At 40.6% G+C, this 15,798-nt stretch overlaps 1 protein-coding gene across 18 annotated transcripts in view; it reads right to left on the bottom strand.

Annotated features, from left to right (window-relative positions):
- Positions 1-15,798, bottom strand: part of LOC308388339 (ankyrin-3-like) — a gene marked incomplete at its 3' end in the record, with an annotated part of 123,411 nt that overhangs the window by 54,295 nt on the left and 53,318 nt on the right. For all 18 annotated transcript variants that reach the window (XM_080868984.1, XM_080868986.1, XM_080868979.1 and 15 more), the window contains exons 2-6: positions 4,775-4,876; positions 4,407-4,505; positions 2,119-2,217; positions 1,625-1,723; positions 88-273 (exon numbers count right to left, since the gene is read on the bottom strand). In XM_080868984.1, coding sequence (XP_080725110.1) covers positions 88-273; positions 1,625-1,723; positions 2,119-2,217; positions 4,407-4,505; positions 4,775-4,876 — 585 coding nt within the window. The remainder of the gene's footprint in view (positions 1-87; positions 274-1,624; positions 1,724-2,118; positions 2,218-4,406; positions 4,506-4,774; positions 4,877-15,798) is intronic.

The raw sequence follows: 15,798 nt of genomic DNA, 5'->3' as shown, positions 1-15,798 counted from the left end.
TAAAAACAAATAATCAAATAGGCAAAAAGAAAGAGATCAACTGATCATTCACTACCAAAGATGGGCTGCATCAGCGTTTTTGCTCACCTTGGACTCGACGTCTGCGTTGTGGTCGTTCTGCAGGAGCAGGGCCGCGGCCTTGGTGTCATCCTTGCGTGCAGCAATGTGCAGGGCAGGCAGGCGCACCTTGCCCTTTGTATCGTTCTCCAATAGCAGGGAGACCACCTGGTCATGGCCCTGCTGGAGGGCCACTGCCAGAGGGGTAAAGCCATCCTGCGAAGGAGGGGAAGAAATGAGTAACCAATGCTGGATGGCGTGGATGATGAGAGCAAATTAAACGCAGCTTATAAAAAGCAAAATGATTTTTAATAGTTTTATAGGCAATAATGAATCTAGGCTGCTCACATTATTTGAAGGTATTAATTATTATAATAAACAACTAGGTTAACTATGTCAATAACAGTGATGTGTTTTCATAAAAATATAGAGGCAGCTTGACCTAGAGGAGCATTTAGAATTAATTATAACTTCATATAATGTAGAAGTTACTGTACATTTCCAGCTCACATCTTTGGCATTTCCCACTCACATTGCTCTTATGATACATAATTCAGCCAAAAGCTCTGCCATTTTATTTTACTGTGTTTTTGATACTGCATGTCTCAGTATGTGTGGGCAGAAGTGTGCACACGCACACACACACACACACACACACACACACACACACACACACACACACACATATATATATATATACACACACATTTTTTTCCTGTCCTGATAAGCCTCTTTCAAGATGAGGGGTGACTCAGCCCAGCTGAACACTGATGGGAGGTTATAGACTGACAGTGCAGTGCTCTCCATCGCCATCATCAAAATACTAAACAAGGGACTATTTAATTGGAAAATTGGGTTTGAACCCTCCTGGGGGAAGTGCTAAGGCACTTCCTTTAATTTGTCACCAGCCTGTATATTACCTTATATCATGTTTGAGTAGATACTGTGCATGCGTGCCCATAAATGTAAACTTGCAGACGACAGGGTACACTGGGTATTGTATCATCTGCGTATGTGCACGTGTGTTTGTGTGAACGTGCTGTGACTGGAAAGTGTACGTGTGTTCCACAGACTAAGCAACGTTAATCAGAGCAGTAACAGCAGCTGTAGAGAGGAGGCAGGGAGCAGAGCAGACCTCATCAGTGACCCGCTCAAGGTCACTCTACCTCCTCCGTACACTACCAATCAATGAAGTTCTGCCTAGTCCCTCATAAAGAGATGAGGAAGGAGGAGAGGAGGTGGGGCAGGCAGAGGAGAATAGGGGAAAGATAAGAGAGGGATCATGTGAGACAAAAAAGATGAGAAATAGACAGAAACAGGAAAGTGAAAAAGGAGACAAAAAGATGAAGACACCGATGGAGACTGAGGCAAAATGGGGGGGTGGGGGGTGGAGGAAAAAGGGAGGAAGGGAAGGAAACAAAGGAGGAGAGGAGATGGAGGTGGTTAGTACAACAGATAAAAAAACCTTAGATACGACAGTGGCATAGAAAATGCACGGATACATACTACAGAGAAATGGACACACATGTGAGCACAAGAAACACACACACACACACATGTACAGTACCTCAGTGGCGATACTCTGGCTGGCGCTGTTCTCCAGAAGGAACCGCACCACCTCCAGGTGATTCTCCTGGGCTGCCATGTACAGAGGAGTGAAGCCATTCTGCACACAACATGAACCAAAAGACACACAATCTTTTACACACTGAGTATATCTTAACAAAACATGTTCCAGTGGTCTGAAGGTAAAGAGTTTTTCCTCTGCTTGCTTTTTTATTTTGGACATTATCAGAGAGAAAGAAGCTGGCTGAATATTTTCTCTCGCTTCGATCTAATAGAGTTAAATGTGAAATGCAAGGACAAGCAGTTTCCTGAAGAGGCAGAGGCCTAGTTGGCATTATGCCAGTTTCTGTCAGTGAGGATTTCTCCCTGTATGTCAGCGACTATCTGATATAGATCATCTCAACAGCAGTGTAATTATACCTACCCTAAAGCCAGACCACCAAGACCTTGCTGTCATTTTGACATTGACTTGCAGGCATTTCGAGTATATCCCACCTGAGATTGTGCGTTGACATTGGCTCCATTAGTGACCAGCTCTTTGACGACTTCCGTTTGGCCAGCCAGCGACGCTATGTGCAGAGCAGTGTTTCCTTTCTGGATTACACGGAACAACCAAAGGAATGCGTGTTAAGCTCTGGCCCACCTGTCCCACTGTTTTGCTTGTGTGTATGTGTGCGTGTGTGAATGTGACTGATTGCCACTATGCTCTTCATATATCCACGTCAGTATCTACGTGCACCTGTGAATCCCCTTACACAGATCACATGCTTGTACTGCTGGCATTCCAGCTCTGGCATCCCCCTGCATGCAGTGCCAACAATGTGTCACTTCCTATCCCGCCGGTAAATAAAACTAGTGGAGACTTTTTAAGAACCTGTGCAGTTCCTTGTGAGGGCAGAGTCGACCCTCAGCCTGATTCATGGCCACATGATCCTGATGCTAGTTGATCACAAGGTTCTTTTGCACAATAGCGATCAGTCACGTATAGCGCATACAGGAGCAGGGAAATCTGATAGCCATGGCTCCTAACAAACAGACAAGTTTCTTTTTGTTTATTACACCACCACTCAAAGCTGCCAAAGATGCCAAATTACAGTTATTTGCAAGCACTGCTGAATACAAAAATTAGTTTAATGGTTGAAACTCTGATTTCTTCTATTTCACTATGATTTTTTTTGACAGATTTATAAAATATCTGTGTTTTGATACGCTGTCACTTTATTTTAATATTCATTTAGTCACCTTATTATTGTTGACAGGCTAATTGTACTTATGTTTATACCTTTATTACATGCTGTAATGGCCTTTTTTTTGGAGCATTTCAACTTGCTATACATCAAAATATAAGTAATTAGGCCATAGTAACAAAATAAATCACAAGAAATGCAGTAAAAGAAATTGAAAAGCTTCTTTCTACGCACTAGATATAGAAATGTCATAGCTATATCCATCAAAATTGTAAATGAAAAAAAAGTTGCACAAATATATAGAGATATATTTATATATAGGGAGAAGAGATATTTATATATTCATATGTGTCTAACGAGACACAACATTAGTACAATACTACATGTTTGAGGCCAAACGTTTCAGCTTTTGTTTGGAATCGTGTTCATTCAGATCTATCGTAGCCTTTATGAGTGGTAACACTTAAACAGCAGTGTTAAAGAAGTGCTGGCTGCACTATTTGAAGCTAACTGACAAGTTACATTATTTAGCTTTGCAAAAATACCAACTCCTGTGCTTGAAAAAATGTGCCAATGTTTTCACAGTGTACATTTGAGCACTGAAAACACACAGATAAAGGCAGGTGAAGATCTTGGCCTTATTTAAAAAAAATGATTAGAAAAATACTCCTTAAATTCCTTCATGCTGAGAACCCTCAAATATTTTTGGCTAAACAAACACTATGAATACCATTTTAAAGACACGTATTTAAGTTCATGTAATCCAGTGCAGCGATGCCACTACAGCTCAAAAGATCAGTTATTGTATCACTGACTATTAGTGAACACAGGACTTCTTGTTTAACTCTCCCACAGTGAGAGCAGCACTGTTGGAGGGGCTAATGAACAATAACTAGAATCAAACAGAGACGCTGTTGCTAAACAAGAATCCTCGATAGCGTTGCCTCCTCTGGCTGCTTAAAGAGGAAACTGATCGGCATTAGGATGCAAGCAGACACAGGCATATCAAACTAATCCTCGAGCATCCTCCAGGTCACAATACAGAAATATTTTAATTGGGAAGATTTTTTCCTTGATCTTGAATATTTTATTGTGTCTTATGTTTATGTCAGCACTAGGCATGTGGCCTGGGGCCCAGAGGCTGAGCCAGACCACTAAATGGCAGTAAAAGGCTTCAGGGGAGAAATATGGAAAACATTTTCAGTGGCTCTTCCTCTGAACTCCTTTTAGATCAGAATTGAGATGCGTCCATAGCAAAAACCTGTCTTATTAAAATATATGCATGTTTTTACAATACATAAAATAACACTACAACTGGTTTTACTTATCTATATGTTTAATACATACAATTCTTGCAACACACTCTTTTGCTTCATTCTAGCACACATTCTATTATTTTCGTATGGCTAATTACCTTGTCTGCTTCCAGCAGTAGTCCCCATAGACGTCATTAAATATTGATCCAGTATCAAACACTAACAAAGGCTGCACACTTCGTTGTACTGATTCTGCATACTCTTTAATCCTACAGAGATGCCATGATCCGTGCTCGGTCCAAATATAGTCTTCCATTATACCTGATGGAGTTGGTCTTACCTTTGTGGCTGCGTCCACAGTGGCTCCGAGCTTCAGCAGCTCAGCAACAACCTCTACATGTCCCTCCTTGGAGGCCAGATGAAGAGCATTTAGACCATTCTAGGAAGGAAAGGTTTATAGGAGTTAGGGGTCTTATGCATGATGAGATAATATGAGATTACGTTTGATTGTCAATGATACGTTGGCTAAAATCATCTATGTTTTATTTATGGTAAGATAGTGTTTATTAAGTTATACATGAATCTTGTAGTCCTCTTAAATTTAGCTTGGGAAGCATTGCAGCTTAATGCGTACCCTAACATGCTTCTTTAATTCTAAAATCAATGAGCATGCATAAGGACATGACAGTTTAAATGGTAAAAACTTACTTGATTGCAAATGTTAATCTCAACCCCAGACTTGAGGTAGTCAAGGACTTTTTCGAGGTTCCCTGCCCGGGCAGCTCGTAGGTAACTGGCATTGCTATCAGACTTAAGAGGAGGAGGAAACAAAGAGAGCGAAAGAGGGCACGAGAGGCAGATGAGAGAGAGAGCAAGAACAAAGAGAGACGAATTAAGCACTGTCTTGATTTAAACATAACACATCTTTAAGCCCACAGTAGAACAAAGCATGTGCATTACTGTACCAGGTAGAACTCTGTCATAATTTCTCAGACATCCAAAAACATCTTATCTTGGCAAAAAAACAAAGCTAATATCCACAGATGCAATGTGTTCATTTTTACACTGCGAACAAAAAAAAGTCTACTTGTGCTTCAAAGCGAGAAAACACAAACATTTCAAGAAGTAAATCCATGAGAAATGAGAGAGCCCAAGCATATCTTCCCGACAATTCACATCATCCTTCATCATCCATCAGATCCCACCGAAATGTTATTGCAGCTTTGTTAAATCCAAATGTCCATGATTCCCCAGTGAAAGAAGTTCAGTGACCGGGTGGTCGTTACAGCTGCCACAGAGACCTCCTCTTTTCCTCTGAGATGTTTTCTGTCCACCAGCAAAGCAGTTATGACTCTACGTTGCCGTGCTATGAGAAGCAGAGCATCCGCTGTTCTGCTCAGCTGTCCTTTATTTCACTACAGAAATAGGGCTTTGCACACCAAAATATAATGATGAGGCAAGCATTTTTTTTTTTTTGCCCCATAACAAATGTGGTGAGCATGTGCGTGTAGAGAAGAAAAGAAAGGGAGGGAGCGAGATGGAAAGGAGGAAGAGAGAAGAAAGAAAAAGAGAAGGAGAAGGAGAAAGCTAAAAAAAAAAAAGAGAATAGAAGAGACGAAGGTAGTTTCTTTTCTGTGTTCATGTTACCTCAGAGGACATTAGGTCTGACATAAAATGACACACAGCAAACTCTGCACATTTTGTCTCCCTTCTTCGCAGCAGCCTTGCAAAGAGTATTTTGTAAAACTCAGCACTGGTGCTGCTGAGAGCAGGAGGGAGAGATGCTGTGATATGCTGCTTCATAACAGGGGCACAAAACCAAATTCCCCTGATTTATCAAAAGCCCAGACTTGCTAAATTTAGCTTGCATCCAGAGACATGTAGGATAAACGCAGCAGGGCAATGGTACAAGTGGTTATCCAATGTTGTATTCTCTGCCTCCCCCTCCACTGTGCTTGTCCAGAAATAACTCTGACGAGCATAGAGGGATCTGACCCTTTGCCAAAATGTGAGGGAACAAGACACCAGTATTAGATTGTTCCACTAGTCTGTATAAAAGTTTGAGAGGAAAATATTTCTGTTTGTGCTCTTGCACACATGTGTGGACAAACAAATTAAATACAAATGAGGCAGTGTTAACTGGAACCCGAGTCATTTCCTGATTACAAGATTACAAGAAACCATTAAGCTAAAACTTATATATCTGCAGCCACATCTAGAGATTTCTCCTTCCTTTTTCCATAGCCCCAACCCTCTGAGGAATGTGTGATAGCACTGAATCACTAATGATATTTCTGCTCTTGTGGCCTTGAGAAAAAGTCATGCGTGGTACCGAACCAGCATGATAAGTAAACAGCAAAAATGAGCCATGCACCGAGAACAATTAAAGAAAAATTCAGCTCTTAACTTTATCAAATGCATGTGCAGAGGTAATATTATAAATGTCTCAAAGGTCTAAAGAGGCATAATAAAAGCTTGAGATTCTTTCTTAAGATTGATGCTCTATCAGTGTGTGTGGCTGTGATTATCTTAGCATTACTTAGCATTAGCACTGCTGAATTGTACCGGGCTGTGATACTGAAAGCCTTTAAACATCTAGTGCTATGCTCTGGATCTTCTTCAGAGAAATACCTCCAAATAGCTTTATAAACAACGTGATGTAATGTAAACAATCTCCACAGCAATTAACTTAAAATTAAGCATAACCTTTACTTAAAATTCAGCATAATACAGTGAATAGATCTTTTATGATAACCTGTGGCCCAGCCACAGTCAGCAGCCACCCTCTTTCTTGTCATCATTTTTATTTTCTGTCTTCTGTTAGGTCTACGTTTCATTTGTTTTCAACCTTCTTTACAGTGAGAAGTGCTGGCTATGCAGGAATGGTGAGAAAATATTGATATTAAATATTAAAGGGGGGCTGTAAAAATAAAAAAAGCAACACCATGATGTCGTTTTCCCCTCCAAAAAACATCATACGCATTTTTCCGCCGCAGAATTAAACACAGCATAAATTCAGGCAGGCCTTGAAGTCGAGCACATTCCACAATCCTGTAGATCATCTGTCTTCAGTTCCAGATTACATCAACTTGCTCATCAGACACTCTTTTATGCATCCTATGGGTAGTTCTCATAGAGTTCATACTATTTAAGATGCTTTAAAGCTGCTCTTTGCAACTCACTTCCAACCCAACTCGTCCTTTCATGCTGTTTCTGTCTTAATCAGCGTCATGTCTGTTATCACTATACACTTAAAGGGTGGCATGTCACATCACAAAGTGGAAATTACTGCATATGGAAATAATCTAATTTTAACTATAGTGGTTCTGAACAATATCGAAGATGGGAAGGAAACATATAAAATGTTTATTTGCCAAAACTTAAATGGGTATTGCCTTTTTATTGACTTACTGAAGTCTCTCCACATACTATAATATCTGTGCAGCATATGTTTGTGTTTCCCACCAACTAAGATGTTTCCTACTAACTGCCATGTGTCCTCACTGTGAAGCATGCTCTGCAATGTCTGACCCATGTATGAGCTCTTGAGTGCAACCAAATGCGTGACCGCTCTGAAACCCCCTGACATGGAAATGCAAAGGTCACACTGCTGTGGAAAGACAGCATGCACCAATACTGCTGCTTGATTTACACCATCAAATATTACCTAGGTCGAACATGATATCTAATGCAGCCTTTAATCGTTTAATACAGATATTAAATGAGGGATGACTGGTTGGCAGCAGATGAGACAGAAAAAATATATAAACTTCATTACAGAAAAGTTACTTTATTAAGAGCTTTTACGTGTTTCTATGACAACTTGCATAGTCTTTTAAATATCACATGGTGCTCTTTGCTTCTCGCAACAGATTAAGTAGTCCACATCCATATCTACATTATTACTGATTTCAGTTTATCCCTTAATACAGTGACCAAAACGTCCAGCCCCACAGCCATCCCCATCTATGTCTAACATGAGGGATCTTGGAGTCTTTGTGAATGAAGTATTACACACGACTGGGTATGAGATTAGTAAGAGAAATATTATTAAGCCTCCACAGATCAGAGGTTCAAAGAAAATGGGGCCATTAAAGACTAGGTTAAGCCTGAAGGAAAGCATTAATCTCATGTTAGATAGAAAGTAGAGGACGAGAGCGAAATCTGGCACACAAGTGCTAACGAAAAAAGCCTGAAATTATGCCATCACTCCAAATTAACATCTGAAAGAGTCAAAAATTGAGCTAACTTTCAGGTAAGATGCTATAAAAATGAGAATTAACCATATGGGTTAAAAATTAATAGAGCCCTGTCGCCACTGCCTGCAGATGCTCTTTAAAATGAAGAAAAAGAAATGTGAATAAAAAGCAGCTAGACCTTTGTGCTGGCATTTGATGAACCAAAATGCATGTGTTTGATAACACTACAGCACCTGTTTCATAGAGTGGATACGCTCTTTGAAGAAGAACAAACCCTTAAAGGTTCAATCTGCCTCTTCAAAAAAGGGAAGCATGGGAACAAAGCACAATCCCTACTGAAATTTTGATAGTACAGATTTCAAATATCTAGTAAACATTCCCTGTTTTTGCTCACATGATATATACTGTAAGCTGGTAACAATGCATGTGTGGTGTCAACAAATGCTACTCTCCCACAATAAACTTGGAAAATGAGAATCTACTCGCAGTAACATTTTTGGATAAAGAAAATAGATCTGTTTTCTTTTTTTTGTTGTTCTTGGAGTTTTCTTTCCTTCCAAAGGCAAATCTGATATCCAGCTATTAGAATAAAATTAGCATTACAGTATGACACAAAAGGATGAAATTAAGTTCAATTCAATTCAATTCAATTTTATTTATATAGCGCCAAATCACAACAAAAGTCGCCTCAAGACGCTAGTAAAGGCATAACGGTCAGATTTTGGGTGGGTCACATCATTCACTTCTTGAATTTGAACTTCACGACCCGTTGCTGCTGCTGTTTGTTTTCATTTTTGCTGAATCTGTAATTGGCACCTTTTCGCTTCATGACATCAACGCAGTGATAGTCTATCTGGATAGAAGGTACTTAGTATAAAGAACTGATATCCTGTCTTTCCAGACTACAATGATGTCAGCTTGGCACTATATACCAAGCTCACAACAAAGCAGAAGCTCGCACACTGAGTGGAACAGCATTTATATAGCACTTTTCTAATCTTACTGACCATCCAAAGCACTTTAGACTACAAGCCGCATTTAACCACGCATTCATATAGCGCTTTATTATATACACTTTAAATACCAGTCATCCGAAGTCAATTTAGAATCACTAATGAGCCTAACATGCATGTTTTTGGACTGTGGAGTCTAAAAACACGCATGTACCTGAAACAAACCCAAGTGGGCATGTGCAAATTCCACAAAGCAGGACCCCAGCTGTGCTTCAAATCAGGACCTTTCATAGCATGAGGGGACAGAACTAACCGCTGCACCACAGATAAAAACAATGTAGACACACACGCGTTGATGTCATCGCTGTAGGCGCTGTGTGAACTGAGGGAGCTTAGAAGAGGAGAGCCAGACCAGCAGCAGCTGTATTGTTTGATTTTATCCCCTGCTCTCCTGACAACACAAAACTCACAGAGCTCTACAAGCAGAGAGTCAGGGGCATTGAGTAACAGGCCACATCTTCTATGAGTGCCAAAGAACCTCATCTCAGCAACCACAACATCCATTCCTCTCAGCTCTAAATAGCCAAACTTCCCAAATCCCCAGCCTTGCTTATTTCCCCATGGAAACTTGACTTCTTTCTTTTTCTCCATGCAAAATACAGAAAAGCTGCTGCTGATTAATCCATCATTTCACTGTCAACAAGCTCACACCAGAAAATCTTAATTAAACCTTTTAGAGACATGGATGTTAAGTGATAACATGATATCTATATGAAGAGATGTGACATTTTTTTAATCTTCTCTGATTTTAAATGTAAGAGTTGCATGTACCATCAGCCATCAGCACATGGCGCAGACAAGTGGTTCTAATAAAGCTTTTAGGCTAAGCGGCAGTGAGACACTGTGTGACTTAGAAAGCAAAAGAATGAATGAATGAATGAATGAGCAAGTAACTAAAGTAAATCACTTTGGAAAAAATTCATTAATCCAGAGCGTTCAACAATGAAACAGCTTTACTGAGAATATTATCACACTACAGTAATTCAATAAAAGTTTCAGCTGAACTCACATATTTACTTACCTACATTTTGGATGTGTACAATTTGTATGGGCAAATATCAGTCCAGTCAAAAACATGATCTAGTATTGCCATGCAGGATCAAACAATCACACAGTCACTTCAAGCTCTGTTCATTAAGATCAGTTGACTTTCCATGTTCATACGCAGCCACAGCCTAGTACAAATGAATGACATGAGACCAGTACCATTCTAATGGTTCACAAAATGGTTCTAAATTCACAATATTAACCTCTGAGTGAGTCAATAAACAAAACTGCAAAATAAATCAAATTAATCCAGGCAGAAATTCTAGCACTACTCACTTGGGTTAGGAAGACAGCACCCTCCTCCACCGCCATGATCACTTTATTTCCCTCTTTCTCTCTCTCCTCAGAATGACAAGCAGTGAAACCTGAGCTCAGAGTGGCCAGCCAGCCAAGCAGTCATTTGCTAAGTCAGTCCGTTAGTTAGTCCTGCCCTTATCTCAGCCTCCTGACCATCCATCCTATCCACTCAGAGGAAAGAGCAAGGTGCAACTTGTTCAGTTAACAAAGGATTTTTTTTTAAACTAAGAAGTGCTAGCATAGGAGTAATTGGAGGCAGCCCCTTCTTCTGCCTGGTTGATGCCCCACACACCAGACAAAGGGATGGAGGGAAGCTGAAGACGTATTGCAGAGGGTAAAGGAAATTGATGTCAGGAGGAAAAACTAGAGAGGAGGTCTACACAGCACTGCTGTAGCGAGTAAACAAAGCACTGAACATCTCGTAGTCTTTCACGCTGTAGAAAGGACACATGCCAAATCCCCTCTGCTGCCTCTCTCCCTCCCTGTCCCCTCTTGGTGTCTTTTTTATCAAATGTCAACAAGAGTAAATCCCTGCTGCCTCACAGAAGCTGGCCCCTGCCCCAGAAAGCACCTTCAAATCAGGGAGTGTGCAGGAAGAGCACCCTGACTTACCATAATAGCTGAGGCTTCTCCCTCCCTCTCTGCCTCCTTCCTTTTCTTTCTCACCTTCATTTACTCTCAGGGTAGGTAGGTGGGGGTTGCTACCGTTATCTTGATATCCAAGGTTGGGTAGTCAATGATGGACATGGGCCAAACTGAAAATAGCAGCTGAAACAAATACTTTCGCTAAAATGCCACCCCCCCTCAACCCCTCTTGTTATCCCACCCACTTGCCCTCTTTCCCTCCCACTCATTCTCTCTGGTTCACTCTCCCTGCCTCACACAGGGTCTGCCAGCACACGGCTTTTTATTGTCATCCTGCTTATCAGCTATTTTCCCCTAACAAAAGACCAGTTTGAGTGTTGTGAGTTAATGTCCCGGCTGGGGCGGCTCTACCTAGTTGTGTAAAATGAGCCAGGGGGATCTGAGAACATGGGAGCTAGCAGCAGTGAGACTTTGCGTGCCTACTGGGGGTGGTTTATGGGGTTTATAATTCCAATAACAACAGACAACAACAACAATAACACCACACACTATCCTAGGGGCAGGTGGATCCGAGGGGCACCCCCAACGGTCAATGGGGATATTTTAACAGAGGATTAGGAGCTTTTCCGTCAGTATTAGGGACACCCTCTGTCTCTCCACCTCCCACCCCTCAGCAGGCACGCCCCACTTCTCCTCGCAGATTCTGCTGGATAATCCCCCCACACAGTAAGACAGCAACCAAGTGAACTCACTGCTCTACATGAAGAGCTGGATCTGATCACTATCTGTATGAGCAAGTTAAGCATAACATCCAGCATAACTAGTGAGGTGTATATTTTATCCAGGATTATTGCACCTGTGGGTGGCATGCAATCTGATCATTCATCTTCCAAGACCACCCGCTGCTGTTATGCTTTCACATAGCTTTCAGTTGCATGTTTATAAAGCTAAAAGATTGGTCCATTGCTCCAACTGCACATTTGCAGTCGATAAAGCAGAAAGACAATGTGATAATAGCCATTATAACACTACATATCAACATGTATCTTTTTAATGTCAACAAACAGCATGAAAAGACCCCAAAACACCATTGATTAGGTGGTTTTTATCTCTCTCTCTCTTTTTCTTCTTAGCCCTTTTGTCCCATTTCCTGTGCTACACTGTGCACTGTAGCCCCGAACCTCTCACTGACACTACCTGATACAGCTGTACGTGAAAATGCAAATGTCTAGATCAGTCAGATTGGACATTAAACTAACTTCACTCTGCCAGCTCCTTGGTATAAAATCCAACTGCACCCATGTGGGAATAATGCAGGGAAATGTCCAGGAAATTCACAGTGAGTGGGCATCTTGTGTCATCCCTCATATAGATAAAATAGAGTATTTCCTTTAATGAGAATGAAGCTTCTTTTGTGTACATAGTATAGAAAGAAAATCATCAAGTAAAAAAAATTTAAAGTGGGAATGCAGGGCCATGGCATGGGGAAAATGAGATACACAACCGGTTAACTACACAGGAAACGAAGGGCGAAAAGACCGTGGTTATAGAAATTTAAAGTGCTTTGAGATCAGTGCTGTTGTTAAAAGATGCTATAAAAGTAAAATAAACACATCTGAACTGAAGCTCAAAAGTAAAACAAAATAATGTTTTTATGCTTTTAGAAAATCCAGCATGAGCATAAAACCCCCCCAAAATACATATTACTAATACTATTTTCAGTGGAAGATAATCTAATCCAAAGATTATCTAAATAAATACTGTGGTTAAATGCCAGCATATGGAAAATCCCTAATACGTTGCATGTAAGATTTTGACAATAAATTGTTTTTTTCTTACTGGGGACTCTCCTGGCAGCAGAGAGTATCACAGACACTGATGTAAACACAGACAGAATAGTCAGTCACATGCACTCCATCTCTCAGCAAAGGCCAGTGCATTCTGTTACTATTCCGGATGAATAACACCACTGCATTCTGGGTATTTTCCAGCTCTATAAACTGCCAGACGACAGATAAAGAGAGTTGGGGACAATCAGCGGGAGTCAGGGAAATTTAAATGCAGAGAGAGAGAGAGAGGGAGACTAGTGCACGTGAGAAGTGGCAGAGGGAGTGACAGATGCTCTGGACCAGAAGTGGCGAGCTGAACATGTGATTGGTGGATCACAGGTCCCTTCACAGTAACGCTGCAATAAGCAGCCTTCCTTGGAAAAGGCATGGTTACCATGGTTACGGGGGAGGTCACAACAGAAGGGGAAGAGAGTCTACTTATGGAAAATTATCTTTTCTGGCACTCACGACTGGTAGCGGCTGCCAGCAATCACAGCCACTGGTTTAGTCCTGGTTTAGTATTTTACTTGGAAAAAAACAATATATATATATATATATATATATATATATATATATATATATATATATATATATATACACATATTTAATATTCTGGTGGCATTTGTGTGGTATTTTAGTGTGTGTTATTTTAAATCGTATTCTTTGAAATAAAAAATAACATAAATTAATTGCAAGAAACAGAGAACCAATATGTCTTCCACCATTTATTCACCTTCACACACACACATAGTGACGTCAGGGTTTTTCCTTGTATAGTGCAGAACCATACGTCACGGCAAAAAAAGGATGATCAGAATCTATTTTATTTACTTTATTTTAATTTAAATTCACAGTATTGTTAATCTGTAAATTTTTCAACCTTTCTTTCACTTACTTAAAATCTAAACAGGACGTAAACACGTTACTTTAATCAGAGATAAAAGTTTTGGGAGGAAAAATATTCTGCCACCCTGCAGTAATAACATGGCAGTGCATTTTCTGAAAATCCAATTGACAAACTATTTTCAAATAAAATTACCAGCATGATATACAGCTCAGCACACTGTACTCGAACAGTTCTTGGAGGTTTTTGTCGTACTAGAAAATAAACGTCTTTGCAAATTGTTGCCCAGCTTTCCTTTCCAGTTTACAAACACTTACGAGAACTGAGCTACCTCACAGAGGCTATAAAATATCACACTTTCATTATTCCAGGGTGTATGCTTAAAAGTCTTTTGAAAATTTACATCTCACACACCCCCACAAGCACACACACGCGCACATACACAGATATTTAATGCTCCTGCTGCGTGAAGCGTGCTCAAGGGCACAGCTCCCCTGTGTCACCTGGGACATGAAACCATTAGGGAGGGAGGTTAGGAGGGGAAGTGAGGGAGAAAGCTGGGAAGGCAGCAAGGAGGGGGAGAAAGGAGAGTAGGAGAAGGAAAGGAGAACATGGAAAGTAGGTGAACCACTCAATAAGTAAGCTTCAACTACAACTATGCAGCGTGGCTAATATAATCTAGCTTTTAAAAACTAGTACAGACCGGAGTAAATCATCTTAAAAATATCTGATTAATACATTTAATATTTGACTTAATACATTTTATAATCAAGTGTCAGTATTTCCTTTGATTCTGCTGCAGCCGTGTGTAGGTAATTAAAACATTTCTATCACCTATTATCATGTTACTGTTAGTACTACTGTTGCACATGACATGAAATGTCCTGTCTCCCTGCTGTCTAGGGCCAGTAACGCTGACACTGACATGGGTGACATCATAATGTCGCATTGGATTTCACCTGTATAGCTAAATCTACACACAAGTGCACCATACTCGATCGATAGCTGTCGCGCCAAAAAGTCATCCTAAAACAGGCTCCAGAAGATCGATGGTCACACGGTGCTGCGCACAGGCACGAGGAGGAAACGGACTTTGGGCAGATAAAAAGGGCTCTGGGCTAAAAGGGCAAAGAAAATTAAACAACATATCAGAGTCTGGCTTTAATTCAGAGACAACTCCTCTTTTTCCCTCAGCTCACCATCTCTAACCTCAGTGTGACCTGCAGAAGACTCTGCTGAGCAGTCAAACACTGGACTCTGGTGGGCAGTCTCCTGCATGACAACTGTGCAAAGAATCGCAAACCTCACTGTGGAATTAGCTAAGCATCGTCAACACCAACAGTGTTTTGGTGGATAGAATACACATCCAGAAGAAGGACAAGTTAAAATGTAGAAATGCATTCGTAAATTCATTTAGATTCCTTGTTTGTGTTGTTCAGTTAGAGAACAATGCATCAGTCAGAGATTTTGTTTGGAGTGAACTGTGACAAGATGCTTCCCCATTGATACACTATTCTGGCGTTGAGAAATGTTTTTAACCAGGAATTAGAAGTCTCGAGCTTTGCAGCACTGCGCAGATTTAGACCCAAGACCTCCTTACTCTGAGGTAAGGCTGCTACTAACCACTGAGTGATTTTGCTGCTCACAAGGACTAATGATTTTTGGACTCATCACTGCATGTTTTCAACACGTTAATTTCAATAACCTATCATGTGCACTTGGTGAGAAGTTAAGCAATTTGAAAGAAACAATAAACCCATAACCACTTTAACAGACCTTTTGTGTTTAAAAAGGGGCAGTCCTCTACAGTCACATTTTCATGTGAGTGAGTTTCCTTTCTTTGTGACATAAAAATGTGACATAAAAATGCAAATGACTAACCGGTAGATGGACTGTAATGAGTGTAAGACCCAGTCCT

This window comes from Rhamphochromis sp. 'chilingali' (assembly GCF_963969265.1).
Source record: "Rhamphochromis sp. 'chilingali' genome assembly, chromosome: 20".
In the NCBI taxonomy this organism is placed as follows: Eukaryota; Metazoa; Chordata; class Actinopteri; order Cichliformes; family Cichlidae; genus Rhamphochromis; species Rhamphochromis sp. 'chilingali'.
The sequence above is the reverse complement of the archived record's forward strand: the minus strand, read 5'-3'. Positions and strand labels throughout refer to the sequence as shown.